This window comes from Camarhynchus parvulus, chromosome 2 (genome assembly GCF_901933205.1).
Source record: "Camarhynchus parvulus chromosome 2, STF_HiC, whole genome shotgun sequence".
NCBI lineage: Eukaryota > Metazoa > Chordata > Aves > Passeriformes > Thraupidae > Camarhynchus > Camarhynchus parvulus.
In genome coordinates, this window is record NC_044572.1 from 17,280,091 (window position 1) to 17,303,458 (window position 23,368).

Here is a 23,368-nt window from a genome sequence, read left to right on the forward strand (position 1 = left end):
GTTACCATTGTTGGAAAATGTTTCATTTTCAAAATAGTTGTCATTGTTGGAAAATATTTCCTGGAATTCAAGCATTCAATTACTTAATTTTTCATAATTTATTTTTAAAGTGAAATCAAAGTGTAATAGAATTAAATGAACATAGGCCTTCAAGGCTGCCACAGCTTTTTCTTTGTTGACAGCTAAATCCTTGCCAGCACCCTACACTGAAAGTGCACTACCAGCTCCATTCATTTGAATTTGGGGCTCTGTGTTGCAGAGTTTTGTTGAATATTGGTAGAACAGAAGGTAGCAATGATTCACAGGGGGATCTTATGCAGCAAAACATTAAGAAAGCAAAGGCAAGGAATCTGTTTCAATGTCAAACTGGAGTAAATGTGTCACAATCCATGGCTGATTGACATCACTTTGAAGGCAGTACACTCCTCGAAAAACCATGAATGTTTTCCAGATGGGCCCCCTAAGTTGTTGTGCAATTCAACTTTGTAGACACAAAGCTATACAGAGAAGATTGCAGCTTTTGAATCCTTAGAGCTACGGCTGAGTATCGATGAAAAGCCATTTTATGACCTACCTTGTCCATTAGGAGTAGACTCTATCTAGAGCACTTTTTTTTTTTTGCTTCCTACCATCCTGCTCTTCTCATTAGCTCTTCTTTATGAGGCTGAACTGAAATCAACGAACATATTTCATATCTAGATCTTTAGTTTCTTCACACTTCAGTTTTCATTAGGCCTAAAGTGTCTGTAATTTATTTTTCTATTCACAAGTACTTGATGCCTCTAAACTGTGTATTAAATGCAAATTCATATTCATGTGAAACTTTTGGTCTTATGAAGTGAATACACACAATATCCTGCAAACACTGCAGCCGTGCCTACTGTTTTTGGGAACTCCAGCAGCCAGAACATCCTCCCTGAGACTCAACTGCTGCTGCAGGCTAATGGTCCCTCCACTTCTTATCTTGCCAATATGGCACTCTTCAGTTAGTTACGTGGGAATTAAGAACGTACAGCACCCCTAAAGGCACATCTTAACTACACAGAAAAATGGGAAGGGACATGCAAATAAAGGAAATGAGAATTCCACTAAAAACAACAGTTTTGAAAACAACATCAGCAATGCCTTTTAACCTGCACACCTGAAGACTACAATAAACTTCCCAAGAAAGCACAAGAAACAAGGTTCTCACCCTAGGACAGGATGAAGAAAGGGTGTCTAATGCACTGCACAGAATGTGTATATGCTGAGTGAACTATCAGGTATGCCACCAGCACAGCATGTAAAGGCAGCTGCTCCATCTGTGCAAAATCTTCCCTCTATCAAGTTTCCACTTCAGCTGAAATGTCAGAAATTGTTGTCTAGGGAGAAAAAAGCAGAATGTGCACCAAAGATGAAAACCATCCAGGCATAAGCACATCAAGATGCCACTGTGGAGTAAAAAAAAACCAAGGAAAAAGGATTGGCTGATTTACATCAGAAAAAGAGGTATGTTTGCAAAGCCAGCATGCTTTAATATTTAAAGATGTATCACACATCAATAGCCTGTGATTACCTCATTCTGAATTACTGTATCCTATTGCGGCTGCAGTAAGGGAGAAAAGACATTCTTGATTTCTCAATATTAGAAAGGGGAACTATGGCATAAATTTGCATGTTGCCTTTCCATCTATGTGCAGTTCTGTGCAGTATTTAAAATTGCACTGCTTAGGGAATATCTTCACAGTTTTGAAATCATATTTAGCAGAACACTTAAATACATTTACACTAAATAAAAAATGGGATAGTGGTGACAGAGTGTATCTAGCTACCCTGAACTCCAAAATGAAAATCTGTATTTGACAGAATAAAAACCATATTAAAACAGTCTGTAGCTATTATTTGCTACACTGCCCTCAAGAGAGGGAAAATTATTTATTCCTGTTGATGATTAGGCATATGGTCCTGTTAACTGCATTTACCTTGATTGGTGTTCAAGATGTATATTTTCTTCCTCTCATTAAAAGTATTTATATTTCTGTATTTCCAACAGTTCCCAAATGTTCATAAAAGGGGGGTTGGAGAGGGTAGGGGTGGAGAAGACCAGCACAATAAAACGTCATTTAGTTTAAAATTTCCAATATTTGAGATTGGAAATGGTCTTGAACAGGGCAAAGCCCTTCATTCCAATGGGCTCTATCACAGTCCATCATTGCTAATGCCATATGATAACACCATTCCAAATTACTGCGTTGAACTCTAAGCATTTTTTCCACTATTTTTCAGAGCTGAAAACAACCTCTTCCAAGTGTGCTCACTGCTACAATTTTACCTTGACATGCTGGATTTACATCTAGAGACTCTGGCCACAGGTGTAGCAGGAAGATGGAAAGCCCAGATCCTCATGCTTGCTCTCTGTTCCCCTATATCCAGACCCTGGCAGCACCACAAGGTGGTGAGATGAGAGCAAAATAGTTTGGCTTTAGTGCAACTACTTTGAAGCCTTTAGCATTGATCTGAATGAGAATTCCCAGCAAACAAGACCCTTCGGAAAAGGTCTAGCATGAGTCAAGGCTGGCAGCACATTCTCATCTCTCCTTCATCACAAAGTAGCAATTAATGTCTTCCACTCTATGGCTGAGATCAACTTCTGTGTTCTCTTTGCCAGTAGAGGTTCTTGGCATTTCTTAAGGGCACTTACAATTCCTCCCAGCAGTTGTATTCTACCCAAAGCTCCCTGTTTGAGGTGGAAGGCTGCTGTGCAAAGGTCAGTTATTTTCAGCTTTTCTTTCCCATTCATTTGAAAAGGCAGCTTTATAACTGATGAGCCTTTTAGGTTTTTGGCAGGTAATGTCCTTCCATAGTCCAGTACTTTAACAAAAACATGATTACAACACAGCTGGTTTTCTCTAAGGCTCTGATAGATTTCTAGCCCTATGTTAAGTCTAAAATGTTAAAAAATCTGATTTTCATTCATAGTTATTTAAATGTTCCGTTTCTTTCCAGCAGCTTTGCTACCCTAACACTGTATGTAATCAATGCTGCAGTTGGTCATTCCCTGTTTGAGCTCTCCCTTGGTCCACACAGCACTGTTTGCACAGATGAATTCTACCATTCTGTTGATGCTTTTTCTTACAAAATCACTGTTCAGCTTCTCATTTTTGAGAATATTTGTTTTAATATGATTTCTGTCCTTGTCTAAACAGCTACTTTTGTTAGCTTAGCCTCTTACTTTTTGGATGTGTTTTTTGTAGTGATGTTTGCATTATTAAATCAATAATAATGCCACAGCACATGAAGATGTTTGCTAGTATCACCTTGAGCTGTTTTGTTCCTTAGTTGTTCAACTCAGAGAATGTTTTGTACCTCTGTGTGCAGCCATGAGTAAGGCTGAAAGTTGTTCTGCAAGATCCTCATCCTCAAACTTTGTCAAAGTCTTTGACAACCAAGGGAATAAGAGGAGCCTGTTCTTTCATAGACTCCCCTGCAAGGAGATTGCAAGTCTGTAAGACTTCTCTAAGACACATAACACAACTAGCAACAGCACTAAGCCTGTTCCTTGTTTTGCAGTGTCCCTTTCCTTCTCTGACACTGCAGAAGCCTCACCATCTTCCCAGGTCATATTCAGGAAAATCATTCTGTCAGAGTAGTCAAAATAGAATTCTAACATTTTCACTATTGAGGAAAGATCTCTTTTTCCCAGGCTTCATCACACAATTCCCTCAGTGGCATTAAACTGGTGCTGCCAGCTTTTCTGATGGAATTTCACAAATTTTCATCTCCCTTGAGTTTTTGAGCCTCTTGCACCTTGCGTCAATACCAGGTTCATGGCTTCCAGCTTTCACTACTGATCGGCACAAGGGCTGTCCACAGGAAAGATTTCTTTGAAGTGATCCATACATCTGATTTCCCTTCTGTATTAGCTATGAATAATTTTTCCTCTTTTCTCTTTGTTCGGCACATTTCCCCCATTTACTCTCCTGCTGAAATGCTTTGCCTTTTCCCACTATAGCAGTAGCATCTCCTCTTTATCTATTATATTTTTCATCTTCTTCTGTGTTTCCCTACAAATCTTTTCACTAGTGGTTTAGCTTCTGCTACTCCTTCTGTGCCTTCTTCCAGATTTTTTTGTGTTCTTATCGTTTTGGAGTTCTTCCTTCTCTTGGCAATGGGCCACCTTTTCTGTCTGTGACTTTCTCCAGTTACGACTCTTGCAGTTAAATAACATTACTGCTGAGCTGATCTCAGGGCTGCTGAGTCACTTTCACCTGTGTTTGACAAAGCCTCAAAAGAATTCCACAGCACTGATCAGAGCTTTGTCACAGTATCTTTTTGCCATTGCATTCTGCTCTTTTGGCCAATTCCAACGACTGCTGAAGTCACTATTGTGCACTTACACTTACAGGTTAGCAATGGTCATATTGCTCAGTGGTACCAGTAGTTTGGATCAACTGTATTTTGGAAGAACAAGTTGAATTTTGTTCTCTCACCTATCAAATGTGCAAATCTACATGAGTAATTACAAAGTTTTCAAGAAGAGACATGAAATCTAACTTAATGACGCTTTGCCAAGAGAATAAAAGATGTTCTGGTTTAGAATCTAGTGTCCTACCTCACTTCATGGCCTGTGCTGCATTATTAAAGAAGCACACAGTGATCCTTCCTGATCTATCCTCCTAGTTTCCAACAATAAAATTATGACCTTGAAGCACCAGATATTTCACCAAAACCACTGTGTTTAAACATCCAAAAATATAAAAACATATATAGAAAGATATATATGTATATATAGAGAGAAATATCCTCCATGATTCCTTCCTATCTGAATTGCTTTATAGTTTGGGATCTGTAACATTCTTTGCCAGTGAGTGACATAAAGCAACTAAAAGTTTTGTAATGCAACTACTTCTTTTTTTAAAGACATTTGAGAGATTCCTTGAACATTTGAGAGATCCCTTGATCCTTAAACCCTCTAGTGATACCCCCAAGCCACACCTTGGTTACCTATAAATAGTGCAGCTCACCTAGACCCTTGAGACCAAAATTTTAAGAGCTTTTGGTGGCAGACCTTGGAAAAAGTGCTCTCATATCCACATGCTCAAAATCCTCCTTCACAGAGCTACAAATACATTTGTAGGGCATCACATTCTCACAAAAGCCCACTTCCCACATTTGCCCATAGACCCAGAAGTTTTGTTATTTATTACCATTACTCTGAATTTCCATGTGTGAAAGTCCATTGCTCCTCTACTGCTCTTAATGTAAACTTATTGCACAATAAATAGTTTGGCAGTTTTCTAGATAGAAGTCTGAAGAGGATTCTTCAGAGGAACCTTAAGAAGTTCTAGAAGATGAGACTTAAAACTTCAGAGATTTGTAGAAGTCCCTCCAAAGAGAAGCCTGGCTTTTAAAAGCCAGTCTTCTGGCTTGCTATAGGCTTTGCCTATTTATTACCATTCATTTTGTCAAGATCTGAGTGGGAATTCACAAGCTGGTATTTACCAGGTACTCTGTAGAGTCTTATTATTATGGCCTAGGTGAGTAATAATGATCTGTCAAAATGAAAGGTGTATCATCACATTTTGTCAGTAACACTTGGCAGTAATTGTCAAAAAGGTCTCTGTTCTCATGGCTGTGCTCTGTGGCAGTGCAGGGCTCCATCTTTCACCTGTGGTTGGGCTTTCAGCAACTGCCTTGGATCTCACATATATTCCACACTGTTGACAAAACCAGGCTGTGGCAATTTTACCACTGTAAGCATTTCGTGGTCATAAAAAGTAAAACCAGTGTGATCTGAATAGCTGAGATATTTCTTCACTTCCCTAAAATACTTACGATCTCTCTCTGCTCTTACTGATACATGATCTTTTTTAGGACAAAAAATGTCTTGTCACTTCCATCATAAGCTGAAGGATGCTTATGATGGAAATGACAAGACAATTATGGACCTTTATCATTCTTTTTGTGAATTATTATATATCACTGCTGAGATGCCTGGGGTTTTTCTTTCCCAGTGCTTTCTGTTGGCAGACCTTAACTTTTCAGGACCTTAGTTTTTTGAAGGCAGTAATTACCAGGAGTCCCCATGAAGCACAAGCATTGAGAAGTCTTCTGTAGTCACTTTTACTAAAGAGGTAATTTGATCCCATTTACCTTCTGATTTTACTGATCAACAGACGGATCAAAATGTCATGTATCTTCATTCCTTTCAGCACTGAAAGGGCTTTAATTTAACATCTTTTATTTTCAACCCCCATCTTTTGCTCCCTTGAACACTTTGAAGTTTGCTTCTTGATATAGTAGCAGTATGCTGTTCTTTCTGTTAAAATGTTGCATTAAAACTATTTTTTGCAACCATTTGAATATTGTAGTGCTACACGTGGGAGAGAATCGAAAGATATGCTCTTCTCCGACTCCCACACAGCACAATGGAAATGAGCAGTTTAACACAGCAACTTTAATCACAGACATATATACTAACCTAATTGTGGTTTGCTTCACTAACAGTTGGAAATTCTCAAAAGGGCAGATATTTTGAATATACTTCAATATGTGTTCTTTCATTTTCATGATTTTACCTCCTTGGTAGAGAATACATAGTAAGCTAGTAGTTTTCTTCCTTCGCTCCAAATTTCTGTCATTTCCCAATGTAACCAGCAGTTTTCTTATGCAAATACTCATTGTTCTCAGTATGTTTGCCCTTCATACCACTTCTCATGTCATGGTAAACACACAAGATCTTTTTCACGCTGTACCAACAAGATAAAAAACACTAAAGGAATATCCAAGAAAAACTCAACTGAATGACATGAAAAGCAATGAAAAATCCATCAGTTTCCATTCCTTGAAAACATCAATCATAATGGAAAGGTTTGTTAATCACCATATTATTTATTTTGTCTCATTTCCTTCCCTTTTCCTTGTGAGATACACATTTAAAGAAAAGTTAACTTTCCTGTAAGGTACCAAAACTGTGACTGAATCCATCTCTGGTCAACTGAATGAAAGGCAATGTCGCAAAGGCATACTTTTTCTTTCAGGGAGAAAGAAAAAGAATGCTTTGTTTTATGACTGATTCTTACTCATTCATATGTCATGATTACCAATGGTAAGAGGAGATCTGGAAAAAAAAAAGCACAAACTTTTTCCTAATGACTGAAAAACACTTCAGAGACAACAAAAGATGTGTATATGCTGCTTCAGTATTGCTTTGGCATTAAAGATTCAGATTCCATGTGTTTCTTTATTCATAGACTACTTTGGAAAACCAACTAACCATCACAAATGTAAAAATGTGCTATTCATCACTAGCAGGTTTTGTGAAATAGAAGATTTCTGTGTTATGTCTAATAAAGATACATCTTTTTATTGTAGCAGATATCTATATGAGAACATATGCAAGTGTACAAGTGCAAAAGTGAAAACTATTTCGCAACTTGCTTGTGAGAAAATATAAATATTGCCTATAAAACAATCAATATTGTGGTGTGTGAAAAAGAAATAAAGCCCAGCTTGCAGTACCTGAATATCATTTTCTAAGTCTAGAAATAGTTTTCACTCACAAGAAATTCTCGTCATGATGTTGTTTATGACATTAAAAGTGAGTAACATTAACAAATTAAAACCTCACAAAATCAGAATGAAATTCTTCTGCGAAGTTAATGTCAAGCAACTAAACAGATGGCTACAACAAACTTTTCATAACAAAAAAACTTTATGAATACAATTAAGTCTGTAATTTGAATCATTTACTATAATATCATTAAATACAAAGACACTGTCAGAAACAGAAGAGATAAAAAAAAAGGAATGTTATTGCTCATTCTGTGATTTCCTGGCAGGATATTAAAATCTTTCAAAATGAGCCACGCATTTGTAACACAGACACTGCAGGATCAGGAAGACTGTGGGATCAAGTGTTCCAAAAACCAAAATGGAAATACTTATCTAGGTATAGAAAGTGGATGAAGCTAGTAATTTCAATAATGGAGCATACTGTGTGCACACCTATGTTTCCCAAATATAGGTAGCGAATATATGCCATCTTCAGTTAATTTATTTCAAATACATTTGAAGTTTCAGAGAATATTCTGCATTTATTGAGGCAACAGTAAGATTCCAAAAGATGTTACCAGATTTTCAGTGACATAAAAGCAGAAAGTTCATTAGCTTAGTACATAAATGCTACATCAGCAATTTACAGATACTCCTTAGTATACTCTTGCTTTAGTGAAAAAATAATAATCTTTAACCATAGAATCACATTTAAGCTCTCTAGGAACTAGAATTATTCAGAAAGATTTCTCTTTGCCATAACTGTTTTCCAGCTAGTCTCTCAAATATATTGAAACCAAACATGATTCCCAGTAGTGGTAATGCAGAGACTTTCATGATCCCAAGTTTCGAAAAAACCCCATTCCCTTTAGATATGTGCATAATTAATTGGCCCGATTTTCCAAAATTACTTAATAGTTTCCTTGATTTTTACTGAACATCTATAAATGCAAGCATATTTCACTGGAAGACACAAATTTCTCAGCTTTTTTTTTTTTCTTCTTCTTTCCTAAAACCACATAAACAATTCAGGAAAACACTCCTGTTTGGAAATCCCATCCTCCCCTTGAACTGCGCTCCTTGCCTGAGAAACTGTCACAGACATATTTTCTGAAAAATACTTCTGCTAGGATTTTTCTCCTGAGAAGCTTCGAGGCCTAGAAATTAGATGTAAACAATAATTATCTGCTGCTGTGGAATGCAATAGGTGCATCTTTATTGGTCTCATGTGGTTGTTTTTAATTAATGCCCAATCACAGTGAGCTGGCTCGGACTCTCTGGTCAGTCACAAGATTTTATTATCACTCTTTCTTTTCTATTCCTTGCTAGCCTTCTGATGAAATCCTTTCTTCTACTTTTTTAGTATAGTTTTGATATATCATTTTCTTTTAGTATAATATACATCATAAAATAATAAATCAGCCTTCTGAAACATGGAGTCAAGATTCTCATCTCTTCCCTCGTCCTGGGACCCCCGCCAACACCACCACAACAGACTCTCAAAATGGGAAGCTGTAGAACCAAGATGAACGAGCATATACTGCACAGTGAGGAGGAGAACACCCAAATAAAACCCAGGGGTTTACCTTGGCCTTGCGGAAGTGGTAGACCACCAGCATGCTGATGAAGTCCAGCAGCATGCAGAGCGTCTGGAAGGAGATGATAGCCAGCCGTAGATACTTGTCCTCCTGTGCATAGCAGGGAGTATCATCTGTGCAGAAAGAACATCCTTCTCTGCAGGGTAGGCAGGTGTAGACTTCCTCTGACAATTCACCACCAGAAAAGCGATTTTCTGCATCCTTTCCTGAAAGTATCAGAAGAGACAGGGGAGACACCTTTAGTTGTAGGGGATGGGGAGTTCATCACCAGTCCTCGGCTGGGCTTCCTTTCCCTCCCATTCTCTCTCAATAGGTTACAAAATAGCTTGCCCAGTGCTGCTTTTCTTACTGAACCATCCTTCGTAACATTCAGAAAACACAGACCAATGAGGGAAAGTGAGCTTACTAAATATCAAATGCTTTCCTGTTATATTTAAAGTGAGCTAAACTGGCACAGGAAATTCTATGAAGAATTTTGAATGGGGAAAAAATTACATTAAATATTTGGGAATAAGGAATGGATTTTACACAGACAGATGAAGGGCAGACCCATTAACTACCTAATGTTCATCAGAGTACAAGCTCTGATCCCATTTCAGATTGTTCCTCAATTTTATAAAAATGCTATTGAGTGAATTAATGAGCTTCAAATTAGATGAAAACCTTCTTAATTAACATTTACTCAACAGGCTGTTGCATGATGGCACTACTCTGTCCCCAAAGCAAAACCAGTGCACTTAGTCTAAGTATAGTTTTCTATTGTTCACACAAGCATACCTAGACACACCAATTTTGTCTAGGAAAATCAATTACTCTTGAGCTGACATCTTATCCATCAATGTGAACCCATCAAGAGCACACAAAGAAGGATTCCTAATTTTTCTGATCTATGACATTTGCCCATAAACCCTTGTAAGGCTGCTTACCCTACAGGCCATGAATAGAATTAAAAGGTGAAAGAGAAAGGGGTGGGGAGGGGGAAAGAGTATTGTTATTAAAAGGGAAAAAAGAATTTGTTGAAAATGTTTGTTATAGGCAAGACAGCCTTCGGAGCTCACAGAAACAACAAAGTGCGGCTGAAGCCAAATCAATGGGTGTGTTATAATGTGTGATAACTCCTCTCACTTTTCACAATTCTAGAGAACTGCTTCAATTTCTTTGATCAAAATTCTCCTTCTCTGTCAGGGAAAGTAGTAAATCACGCATTGCTGAGTCCTTCAAGAGACAATCTATCCCACCTATGCTGAACATACACATGGGCTTATGCAACTCTTTTCAGACTTTTAGCTTGAAGCAATTGAAGCAGAAGGTTTTCTACAAGGGTAATTACTTCTTGCTTTCTCAAATCCATGTCCAAATGTGCATGAGCACACATCTGCTGCCAGGCAAAGCCTGGGAAAGGGACAGAAGCCACACTCCCTGTCTTCAGTGTAATATGCTTCCCTCCCACATCCCAGAGTGAGTAGAGAACAGGATGGTATTTCTCACGCAGTTCGTGAATTTCTCCTCGGAGCTTTATTCTGACCTAAGATGTCAGAAACCTGAATATAGCAGAGTAGTGCTGACTCATGTTGCAAGTCAGTTTTCTAGACACAAAGAGTCAGCAAGAAAAGATCTTGTGCTGTTTTGACCCAGACTGCTTGAGGTAGGGATGGAAGTCTTGGAAAACAACCATGCTTGGGCATATCAAGCAGATGGAGAACCTCTAAGGAACACTAATGTTGAAGATAGTCTAGAACTGGAACTTCTCTTCAGAGCACACACCCATGGACCTCAGCCCATCATCATTCCAACAGGTTTAGCAGAAACCACCTTCTCCAAATCTAACATCAGATCCCTGTTTTCTTAATTACAGCCAGAGCAACAGACCCACACTGTCCTCTGACAGAGACAGAAGTCACAGTCTCTCACTTCCCATCTCCATATCCAAACCAAGAGTGCATTCCCTACTGTCTAAGTTTTCCACTTCATTTCCTCAACATTTAAGGTCATGTCACCCTTTCAACCACATACCTGTTTCTTTATCATTTCTGTAGCTGCCCTTCAATTAGCCCATCTCTTTAAAACCTCACATTTCTGAGCCCCGTAAGCCATTTGTTAATATATTTTATTGTGTCAACTAAATAAATTATTTGCAGTATAAAAACTTACACACAGAAAAATATAGTTCAAGACCCACAGCTATGAGACTACTTGTCACAAATATTATATGAATATGGCTTGATAATTTAGCATGATTTTAAACTTGATGCACTTTATTTCTGAAATGTTGAACCTTGAAAGTCATTGCAAATACAGTATATTCCATTTTATCAAACAGTTTCTTATCAGAATCATATGTGGGAGTGTCTTCATGTGGATGCTCATCACATACTACAGGGATAACAGTTAAATAAACAGTTGCATGTTGAAGTGAATATCCCACAGATATGACTTCATAACACAACAGCAAACTTTTGTTTAGCTGCGTCTGGTGTCATGTTTAAGAGTGGGATGGGCTGCACAGGGAGGTGCTGGAGTCACCATCCCTGGAGGAGTTTAAGGAAAGACTGGATGTGGCACTCAGTGCCATGGTCTAGCCTATGGCAGTGTTTGGTCTTGGGCGGACTCAGTGATCTCAGAGGTCTTTTCTGTGCTTCTGTGGTATGGTGTGTTGTATACAAAGGAAGATCACTGATGCACATCTTCTGCACTGGCTGCATCACCAGCCAGGACTGATTTTTCTGTGAGTATCTTTTGACAATCAGATGGAGGTGGAGGTGTCTGAGGAGCAACTGGATGTGGCACTCAGTGCTCTGGTCTGGTTAACAAGGTCTGGATTGCTCACAGGTTGGACTTGGTGATCTTAGAGGTCTTTTCCAACCTACTACATTCCGTGATTCCATGTGATTGCTCCTTATAGCTAATAAAAGAAAGATCAAAAAAATTGGATCTACAATAAATTTCCCATAATGCAATGAGGAACAATTAACAATTCCTGTGTGTTTGGAGTTTTTTTTTTTTTTCCTTCTTGACAAAAAGAAATAACTTTTTTCAGCCCTTCTGAAATAAATTACTGGGGAAGAACTGTTCACTATGTATACCACTGACATGGATCTTGTCCACCCACACCCTTGCCATGACTATTTGTCTCAGGGCACAGCTGCCCAATGCATAGCTGAACATTTCTGCCCTTTTTTCTGGTCCTGTCCCCTCACCAGAGTCAATGTAACATCAGTTCAAGACCAGACAGCCCAAGCCAAGCCTGGAGTGCCTCTAACAGAACTGCTAGGCATTTCATGGTGCCTTGTCCTATCTCAGCAGCTGTTTAGGATTACATGTTTCCTGCAGTGAATAAAAACAATTTTTCCTCCTCAAAAGATGACAAAAGATTCTAGACACAGTAAGGTAGATGGACAAGAAGTAATTTTTGCTTTGTGTAAGGCAGTAGCAGTTTCAGCACTGTCACAATGAGATGGAAGCAAACACTGTGCTGCAGAAGTTAAAGCTGAAAATGAGGAAGGTGTAAAAAAAGAAAGGAGAACAGAAATAAAACAAGGTAACCAAAAAATAAAAAGGATAAAAAGGAAGGAGAAAAGAACCAAGCAAAGTAGGTAGAAAGCAGGAATAGGGCACAAATGAAAATGAAGTATATAAAATAAAACAAAAAGCTTAAATGTTTCAGCTATTTCCACTCCACCATATTTTTTCCTAGCTCTTCTCTCTTCTATCCCAGTCTTATTTTTCTGTCTGATTGGCCCATCTGCTTTTGAAATGCTCTCCTGAGGGTAGCTCTTCATCAGCTTCAGTTCTCCTAAGGACACTTTGCCACGCAAGGGGTGCCTCAGCAGCTGTGACATTGCCAGCTGAGACCTTCCTGCAGAGTGAGAATGGCACCACAGACTGCTGAGAGCCAGGGCAGGGACTGCCTTGTCCCAAACCAAATCATCCTGCACTCCAGTCAGAACTCCGCACATGAACACAGAAAGCACAGTGCATGCTGAGCACTGAGCAGAACAAAAGACTGATTTTTCTCCTGTTCTATAATAGAGTAAATTAGGAACACTGCAGTCACATCAGGGATGTTGCAGTAACTTGGTGAGAATGTAACTGGACCTCTTGGAACCAAAACCTGGTCATCAGCCATGGTCATAAGCCTCACCCCAGAAAGGGATCACTGAAGTCAGTGACAACCTTCATATGGGGAAGTATCTGCACATGCAGGTTCTGTCGAAGAAACAAAGCCAAAGGGCAGGTGCAAAAAATGAAAATTCCTGTTGAACTGGAAACTCCTCTTGGAAATTTTTATGTGATCATGGCAGTGTTAGAGACAGCAAACTCCCATATTCAGACAAAAGAGCCACTTCTGTTGCAAGCAGGGCAGGTTCCACATCCAAACAGCAAGAGCTGGGAATTTCTGCAGTATATGGATGATGCATTGCTAAAGGGCAAACTTCAAGGCTGAGCAAAGCACCATTGCTCTGCTAAAGACTTTTCAATGCAAACCTGATTACCCCATAAGGCAGAGAATAGAAGTGCTTTAGAGAAGGGTGTTACAGGAATGTTAAAATATAAGTAATCATCAGTTAGTTATTCTAGCTATACTAATAGTGCTACCTAAAAATGAGCCATTAGGAGAAAGTGCATAACCACGTACTCAAGTACTTACAGATTAATACAATCTGTGTAAATGAAATGTGTTTTTTTCTAAAATAAATGTCCAACCTCAAAAGACACCCTGGAAGCATGGTAATAACTTTGTTCCCTTCTAGGTCCCCATTAACACATGCAGAAAAACCAGAAAGGTTTTACATATTTTGGCACCATCAGTTCTGTAGAATGAACGCAGACTTGGGAGGGAAATGCCCACCTATCTGGCTTCTTATTCAGTAAGAGAACAGCCTGAATTCCAGCTGTACCCCTGTCCCACACACTCTTTGGGGAACCTGCAACATGTGCAGCCTTCCTGGGAGCAGCAACACCATGCTGCTTTAAGACAAGAAAACAATTTGCAGAATCTTTCTGATTTGCAGAATCTTTCCTACACAGGACACTGTTTATGTCACATTGCAGGTTCCCACAGAGCCAACCAGTAAACTGTGTGGAGTGTTCAACATCTCTGCAAAGCTGTTTTATAGAGTTATCTTTCAGACTCAAACCAAAACTTTAATCTGGGCTGAAAGCAGAACCTTTCCCCCACCCAAAAACTGGACACTTCAGACACATTGTGAAACTGCAGTTATCCATATTTTGCTGTGGCACAAAATCCCAGCATCACTGAGAAATGCTCCCATTTCAGGACACAATACACTCCAATTTTTCAATTGAGCGAAGTACAAAGCTGGTCTTTTTTTTCTATCTATCTCCTTTCTGGTATCTTGAGACCTGCAAATCTTTGCTGCCTCTTTATTTTCTTCCACTAGGAATATTTTCTAAATGATTAACATTTCTATTCAGTTTCATCTCTTTCATCCTCAGATTTCACCAACCTAGCTCCACAAAGAGGTCTCCAGGTCAGACAGTTTCTGTCAAAATTGCTTGCAGAATTTGTATCTAGAATTCCTATGTTAACATCACTTTGAACTACCAAATACATACTACAGCCATTTTAGCCGTGTCATTTTTTCCTCTTTTCTTTTTACAGAATGCAGCTGTGTGACAGGGCCAAGTTTCCTTCGAACCACAGGCTTTTCTCATTATTTTAGTAATTTCCACTCTCACTGTTCACTTTTTGAAATCATCTATACAACTTGGCAGATGGAGCTGCATCTGGACGAATTAAAAAAGTTCTTCATTACAGTTTCAAAACTTGGGTTACCTCACAGCAACAAAGGCTCAAATCAAACTGGCCCCCTACATCCTACAATATCAGCATTGACAAACCTCTTTTGGACAAATTTCACTTTATGAGGAGCTGAACAGCCATTTTAAGGTTCTTCATTCTGTAGTAGATGGAGAAAAGATGGAGGTATTGTTTTCCATCTAAAGACAAATTACTCTCCAGAGGAGCCATGCTCTAGATGCTGACAACACTTGAAACCTAGGTGACTAATACATACCAAGCATATATATTTTGCACAACTGATATGAAATAAAGTTAATCTCATCCCTAATAATCAATGTTGTTTTGATCCCTAGCCACATTTTTGTGTGTGCTCTATGGCAGTTGGTATGAAGTCTTCTTTATATGCTGTCTCATGGAATTAAATCCTAATTCCACCAGAAATCATTGCACTTTAGGAAGAACCAAACATCCTCCTTACTCTAGCAACAGATTCACACAGCCCAGAGAAACAGCACTATCACAAGGCTGCCTTCTGCAACACTTTACCCTATGAAAAGACAAGGGAAACACTCAGCAGATAAACTGTTGAACAAACTGTGTTATTTATTCTACAAATATGCATAGGAGACATTATCTCCCATATATATATATATATATATATGTATGTATGTATGTATGTATGTATGTATGTATGTAAATTAAGTGATGATTAGTACTAGAGGTATTTTTCTTGGGAAACAGAAGCAGCTGTTTTCACACAAAGCAGGAGATAACAGACACAGTCCTGGACCAAGCTCAGTGAAAGTCACTCACTGCCATTCCCTGGATATCTCACACAAACTGATCTCACAGTGTGGGCTGATGACATGAACCTCTGGCTAAAGGACAGTGCAAAGAAGCTGGGCATAAGATGAACCTGAAAGCAGGAGGCAGAGAAGGATGTCTGCTACACCCCCAAGCAGCAGCTTTGCTCCTGTGACTGCAGCCGGAGCTCTACCAGTACAACTGCAACAATTTCAGCACAAAATCCATACAGATATTTGGTCACATGATGACAGTAACAGACATCAGCTTTGGGCATGCAGTTTGTCTGTCTTTCCTAACATCACCCAAGTTCTGCTTGTCCTGTTGTGGGCAATTCAGTCTAAGAGCCATACAATGTATGTCCTGGGCATGTTATCCATACGTGCAGCCAAACAGACTCCCAGGCTTGAACCATCTCTATTACCTCATCAGCATGTATTAGAGTTTGGATGCTCCTTTGAGTTCTCCTTTGCAAATGAAGTAAAATGAAAACAATTAAAGCCTGCACAAAGCTAGAGGCTAGGGCATTCTAATTTCCTCTGGCTAAAGAGAAAATGAGTAGATTAATTTCCAGAATACTTGTGCATGAGCACAGATGCCAGAAATCTCTATTTCCCCTTAGCAAGGCTTCTTTTCATGTTTTTTAATTTATTTACAAATCAAATATTCTTCAAGTGGGTATGTTTTACAGGATCCTCAAGAGTATTGTGAATGACAAACCAAAGGGCTAGAACTCCTTAAGTGATTATATAATCTGAGACTTGCCAGCCACTGGGATTTTACTGTATAACCCTGACGAGGATAAAAAGCAGCCCTGCATTATTAATGCTAGCTCCGTGTTCTTTTTTTTTAACTCAAGTAAAGGCACTTACTCTGAAAGCTGTTCACTGAGAAGATGTTGGGATGATAGAATCCAGCCTTGCAAATACATTTGTAGGCTCCAAGCACAAATCCAAGGCCTTTAATTGGCATGCACTGTGAGAAAGGAAAAAAAGAAAAGTCATGCAGATGATCACACAACTGTATACTCAGATGTACATTCAAGCATAAAAACATTACAAGATACTCTGCACAGACTTCTAAGAACAAATAGGCACTCCTTCCAGACTGACAGTATTTCCTCAGCAGCTTTTCCCATAGTCATATATCACTCCAGCTTTTTTGCCTTGTTGTTCATCTCCAACAAACAGCAAAGACAGCTACAATCAAGCCTGTCCCACTGATAAACTGACCAAGTGACAAATTTGACTCTGGCACGTTTGATCGAGGCAGGACATTAGACAGCTGTAGCTTTTTTTCTGAAGGGTTTCCAGTACTTTTCCCCAGCACAGCAGGTGGGTTTCAGACAGCTGGAGCTCACACTATGTGAGGAAGAACATGAACACCTGCAGCTAAGCCCCAGCCTTCTGCGGGCAGCACATGCTGGTGCCTCCACAACAACAGCAAAGTGGAGCTAGCCCAGCTAAGAAAAAGACAACTACTTGTTAGAGAAAATGGTTGCAGACATAAATCTGACCTGGCTGAAAGAGAATAAATCTATGCCAACAGGAGCCCCCTACTTTTAAAATATCTTGTAATTTTTTGAGGTAGCAATATGTGAATCAAGTTTCGTTTAAACTCTTTCACTCTTGCAAGTCTCACTCTTGCTTGGTTTTGACATCAGGTCAGCCACAGAAAATTTATTTCTATGACAGAACATCTACTGTCAGACAATTTCTGTACATCAAATGGACTTTGCCTAGTATAGAGGGAAGAAACAGTCCAGCAACATAAAGGTAGAAACACTTGTAAAATGATGATTCCCAGTACAGTTCATTTCACTTCATCAGATGAAAGTAGACTACCAGACTAGATGCCTTTCCCATACCTATAGCGTAGCTGTACCATGAATATGAGCCAGACACTAGCAGCTCCTCAGTGACCAATTGAATGATTTAACTAAAACAGCCTCTGTCTTCTCACCTCCATATTTTTCACTTGTTTGTGACTGTCTATGACTTTAGGATATGCTTCAATATCTGCCTGTGAGCGGGAGGAAGATGCAGAGGGCAGGACTCAGTAAAAAATGCCTGAGTTTAAAAAAATCAAATGTTCACCAAGAGAGGACAGCCTGCACTGTAGACACTCTAGAAAAACTCAGGAAAAAAAAAAGTTAAAATTTTCTTAATATCTCAAATCTCAGCTTTGTCAAATAATTCTGCCTGATGTTAGGGAAGCCACTATGGCACCATCTCTCCTCGCACCCTTTGCCAATCTGATGGCAGTGCTGTTAGAAACAATTAGCAAGTAGGAAACTGGCATGCAAGGACACTGAAAATTCATTCAGCCTTTGTATAAGAATGAAAGGAAAAAAAAAAAGGAAAGAGAGGGCCCAATTTTTTTTTTCACAGTTTATCTTCACCCTGCAGAAACGTGACTGTTGAAAGGGTGGAGAACAGGACAAATTGAAGTGGAATGAGTGTGTGTGCAAGTCTGATGACAGCCAAACTTCCTTAACCAACACAGAAAGGTAGTTAAAGTAGTAAAAATACTTTTCCAGATAAACATTCTCTTCTGTGTTCTGGCTTCTTGCTTTGTAAGATGAAGGTACATGCTGCTGTAGAGACTGCATTCTCTTTTTGAAGAAAAGAAAGAAAAGAAGTAGCTCCCACTGTATTATGTGAATGCTACAGCATCCCAAGTACTGTATTCATAATCCTTTGCCACTGAACAAATTTATAGAATCACAGAATTGCTCATATCAACTTTGTTGCAGGTTCATGAATCTGTTCTGCATTAAAATCAATGCTTTACTGATGAATCTTTCACAGACATCCAATATCCATACCAAATAAAAACCTGCAACTTTTATTTTATTGTCTCTGACCAGTCTAGAACTTTAAATGTTATTAATTTTCACTGGTCTAGGACATTATCATTTTTTCCAGAATTTGGCAGCTGTAATATAGCTTAAAAACCATCAGTCAAATTCTTTCTTGCAGTCCACATGATCCCAGGCAAAGGTGTAATAGGGATCAGAATATCATGCTGACTGGTGGGATGGAGAGAAGGAGAGAAAGAAGCCTAGATCCCTGTAGATGCAATTTCAGACTCTGAAATTCCACTCTGCTCAACATGACATGGAAACAAAACTATTTACAGCCTGACTTTTTAAAAGAAATTGCAGCACCTAGGCAGGAAAAAACGCTAAATACTATGAGGCCAAAAATGGGAAAAATACTTTCTCTGTAAAGAAAAAAAATCATTCTTTTTACAAAAGATCTAACAGGTAAATATTTTATTAACCAATGGTGACAAATCCTATGGTGAAAAAGGTAATAAATAAACTGTTTTCTGCTGTACAAAAGGAGTTTAGCAAACCAAGTCCGGATTTGTTGGTTATGTTTATTTACAGATAGAGGCTTTTTCTGGCTGTCTGCAGGTGAATCTACACGACACACAGCAGGCACAAGCAAGCAGCTTTTGTCCTTGCCCTGCCAAGAGGGACCTGGTTCCAGTGGCCCCAGTGGCAGACTCTGAGCCCAAGCCCTGCAAAGCTGCACCAGCCCAGCCCACAGAACTGGCCATGGGCTTCTGACCCAGGAACCCAGGGAGCACAGGAACTGAGTGAGGCACAACAGGCTCTGCAGACACAGCCAGTAAAATATTCATCTGCTGCTAGGTTACTTAAGATTTGATCCATATAGAACTTAGCATTGAATAAGAGCAGATGTGTGAAAAATATCTGCTTCCACATAAGCAAAAAAAAAAAAGGAAGCATAAAACTGACCTGGTTTCAAATTTTATTATAAATGTGAAAGAACAGCTCTGGGAATAAACTCGCCAAATCCTGAGTATTTTTGCCTCATCAGTAGTCATCAGCTTTTAAAAAATCATACTTTAATCAATTTATAAAAGCAGCTACCTTAGGCTGGATCAGAAGCTCCATTTAGGCTTGTATCACACCTCCTGTGTGCCAGCAGCCAGTGCTGGGGCAAACAGTGAAAGATGCAGGTGGCTACTGAGTGATCCTTCACCAATATGCCCTTCAGGACACCACACTCCCAAATGGAATTTGTATTGCTTTAACCTCCAGTTCTTATAGATAGCTTGGTTACAATTAAGAGCAGATTTATCATCATGTTTGCTAGAGAGTAATAGGGGCCTGTAGAATTCACAGAGTGCATTTATTCCACTTATCTGTTCCCTGGTATTATATTTTCAGTTTTACAGTATTAGTATAATGTAATGACTCCAAAGTTTTTATAGTAAGCTTTAAATCATATGTTCAGCTCCAAAAAAACTTAGATATTCTATGAATACTTATCTTGAGATTATTTATAAACAAAGAGCTCCTGAACCAACACAAGATTCTAACACATTTAAACACAACATCTAAACCAGTTTTTTAAAAGTCTTGGTATTGGTTTAATTTTATGCTGCTTGTTGTAAAGGACAAAGTTGGTAAAATCTAATGCAATAAAGATTATCTCTGTTGGAAAAAAAAGAAATCCTTCAAATAACCTGTGCAATTGCTTTGGAAGTCTGAGCCAAATCTTCTGGCACAAGAGAGACAAAGCCCTTCATCAGATGTGATTAGCCAGAAACCAGTGAGGAAGTATTCAGCAGACACAGAAAGCAGGCGAGACATCCAGAAGGGGAGAACAGGGCAAAACTAAACAAGCAGCTTCATAGAAAGCATGTGGCACCATGTCCCACATGGAATTTAGAAACTCAGATAAAAGACTAAACAAATCCATACAGTGGCATTCTAGAGCAGAGGGGCAAACCAGCAATTTCACAATATAAAAAAGAAAAAAAAGACTAAAAATACAGCCAGTCTTGAGTTGGGTACTTCAAGTTTTTCAAAGAGTAGCTTTCAAAATCTGTATTTCCACATGCATGCAGCAATGAGGATGTCTCCCTTTTCTACAAGTCAACTCCTTGTTCAAAGGATGAAGTAAGAGCTATATCATGATAGATAAAGCTTAACAAAGATAATACAAGTAAGCCCATGTTTCTTTGCTCTGGTTAGGGGCAGCACATAAGGTACAAAATTACTCTATACATTTCTAGAAAATGCAATGTATAGAGTAATTTTGTACCTGGCACACAACAGCAGCTGCAGCAGGTTGGTGTCCTGAAAAACCCCTTGCAGGAGGATTTTTCTGATGCTATTTACCACTCAAGCGAAGCACATTCACTCTTAAAAAAACCAAAAACTAAAAAAAAAAAACAAACAAACAAAAAAAAAACAAAAAAAAAAAAAAAAAAAAAAAAAAAAAAAAAAACAAAACAAGCAAACTCCCTTACAACAACAAGAAATAAAAAAATTTAAAAAATTAAAATAAAGAAGATAAAAGCTAAAGACTCTTTGCCTAAGACAGTGACAGCTCGGTCACTGAAAAGGCTTTACCCATTGTCTTTTCTCACTTCATTCAGCCTTCAAGAGCAGGGTGTTGTGTTACAGTGTGTTTGCAGCCTCACAGGTGAGCAGTGAGCACATCCACACGTCCCAGAACCTTGTGCATCACCTGGAAGGCCCTGCTTGCCTCCAGACAGCTTGGGAGGCAGCCAGCTTACCAACCACACTACTCATTAACTTTTCCACTCAAACACTGCATTTTGGTTCAAAGAGACAGGACAGGGTTGGCCACTCTATACTTTTACTGCAGGGTTACTTAGGCCCCTGTAGTTCTTCTCCTCCTTTCTGAATGCATTGGTGGAGGTAATTACTTTTTATATTCAAGTTAAAAATGTGTTTTCCAGCAACAGGAGACAGAATAACATTGAGTTTTCTAAATCTGAGTCAGTCAAAGCACAGCAACAGCTGATCTGATTCACTTTAGAGCAAAGGTAGCTGTCAGGACAATATCTGTCTTTATAGTTTGATGTTTTGCTAAAAATTCTTCAGTGCTTTTTAATTTGATTTTTCATTATTCTGCTTTTGTTAAGCGTAGGATGAGAATAAACAGAGATGGACAGGAGCCTCAGCTCATTCACACAAATAATGGTAAGTGGCACATGACTACTGACAAACATGAGCAGAAAAGTTAATGTCATTCACTAAATGTAAGGGACTGTAGAGTCTTTAATATCTAATTAACCTCTTTTGAAATGCGACTCAGTTGGGTGATCAGGCTTGTGTTTGAGGACACACAGGATTGACTCCTTTCTGGTTCTCCTTGTCTTCACTTCAGCCATGATGATGATATCAGCCCACTGGTGGACAAACACTACAAATATGCAAGCGCTAGCCAAAAAAATAATGGTGGAAGTGGAGTATTTTGCAAAGAAATGAAGAGAGGAGATCAGAAATATGTACAAACCATAGTACCTTCTTGGAAGATGGTGAAAGGGGAGTAAGTTTAATTGAGTAGTGTTTGAAAGCAGGTTACATGGGGGCCATGGTGAGGCTAAGGAGCAGAAAACTCATCAACAGCTGTTGTCATGCACATGGAGAACCCAAGGTCACCTTACAAACAGCTTCCCACAGTCAGGATCCTTTACAGGCAGATCAAAGTACTACAATTACAGCAATTTTCAGAGGATGGGTAGCTTGGACACTCATAGGTTCTCAGCAGTGATATTCTTTAAGACAGATTTTTCATTACTGCTGAAAATATCTGCGCAATCTACAATCAGACAACTTCAAAAATAAAAATCTCTTTATTTGATAGTCTGGAATTAACATTGATAAACTGAATATTATTTTGGAACACATTAAACTTTGCTTTTGGTTAACATATTAAACAATAAAATTACAATGTCTCCTCTCCTAGAAAATGGCACTGCAATTACAGGGGAACCTGTTAACAGACACCAAAGGGACTGAGAATTTTAGAGCCATTAAATAATGCAGTGTAATTAATTCAAAGGCACTTTCTCAGGGCCAGATATCCTTGGCTTTGAAGATGAGTTAAGACATTTTTCACCATAAGCACAGGTTAAACTTCATTTAGAGCAAAGTTTAGTTCACTTCCTCAGGGTCTTAATTAAGAGAGAATTCTCTTCATACTCTCTCTATAACCCTTCCTTCCTATCACTAGGGTAATTCCAGGCTCCACACATGGGCAATACTGGAAATGTCTACCATTATCTGCAGTTCCAGAAGCTGTCAAGTAATATGCCAAAACACACAGAGGTCCTTTACCTCTGGATGTCTGGTTCTGCCAGCTAGTTCTGCATTCATCTGTAGCTTGGCAGCAACTGTTGCAAAGTTTGCGTGGAAGATGAGCCACACAGTGAGACAGGGGATTAAGAAAGCTTGCCAAAATCTGCAAGAATGTGAGTCATTTCCAAAATCATTGTGGGGCAGGGAGGAAAGCTGTATCTATTCCTGATCCCTACAAAAGATGCAGTGTTTTAAGAAATGCAGAAACCCCTAACTTTGTGTTACTTAACGATGTAAATTTTTTAATCAAATTTTCGGTTGGCCCATCTCTGCCAATAAATGCAATTAGTGGCCCTATGACAATGCAAACTAGTTCCATTCTGAAATCCATTTTACATATTTATAAATTTTATTAAAAATATTTATTTACAGTACTAAAAACAGACTTTCATATTTTCTTCCAAAGGTCAATAGGAAATACTAGAATAGCCAATCCAACCCAGTAACTCATCAAGACAATTGTGGTGCTTAAGCACAGTAAGCTTATTTGGAATAGAAAAGAGTAACAGGGGGGTG

At 38.8% G+C, this 23,368-nt stretch overlaps 1 protein-coding gene across 1 annotated transcript in view; it reads right to left on the reverse strand.

Annotated features, from left to right (window-relative positions):
• Window positions 1–23,368, reverse strand: part of GPR158 (G protein-coupled receptor 158) — a 186,663-nt gene that overhangs the window by 89,744 nt on the left and 73,551 nt on the right. Inside the window, exons 3-4 of the mRNA XM_030943165.1 lie at window positions 16,572–16,674; window positions 9,120–9,337 (exon numbers count right to left, since the gene is read on the reverse strand). Of these exons, the coding sequence (XP_030799025.1) occupies window positions 9,120–9,337; window positions 16,572–16,674 (321 nt within the window). The remainder of the gene's footprint in view (window positions 1–9,119; window positions 9,338–16,571; window positions 16,675–23,368) is intronic.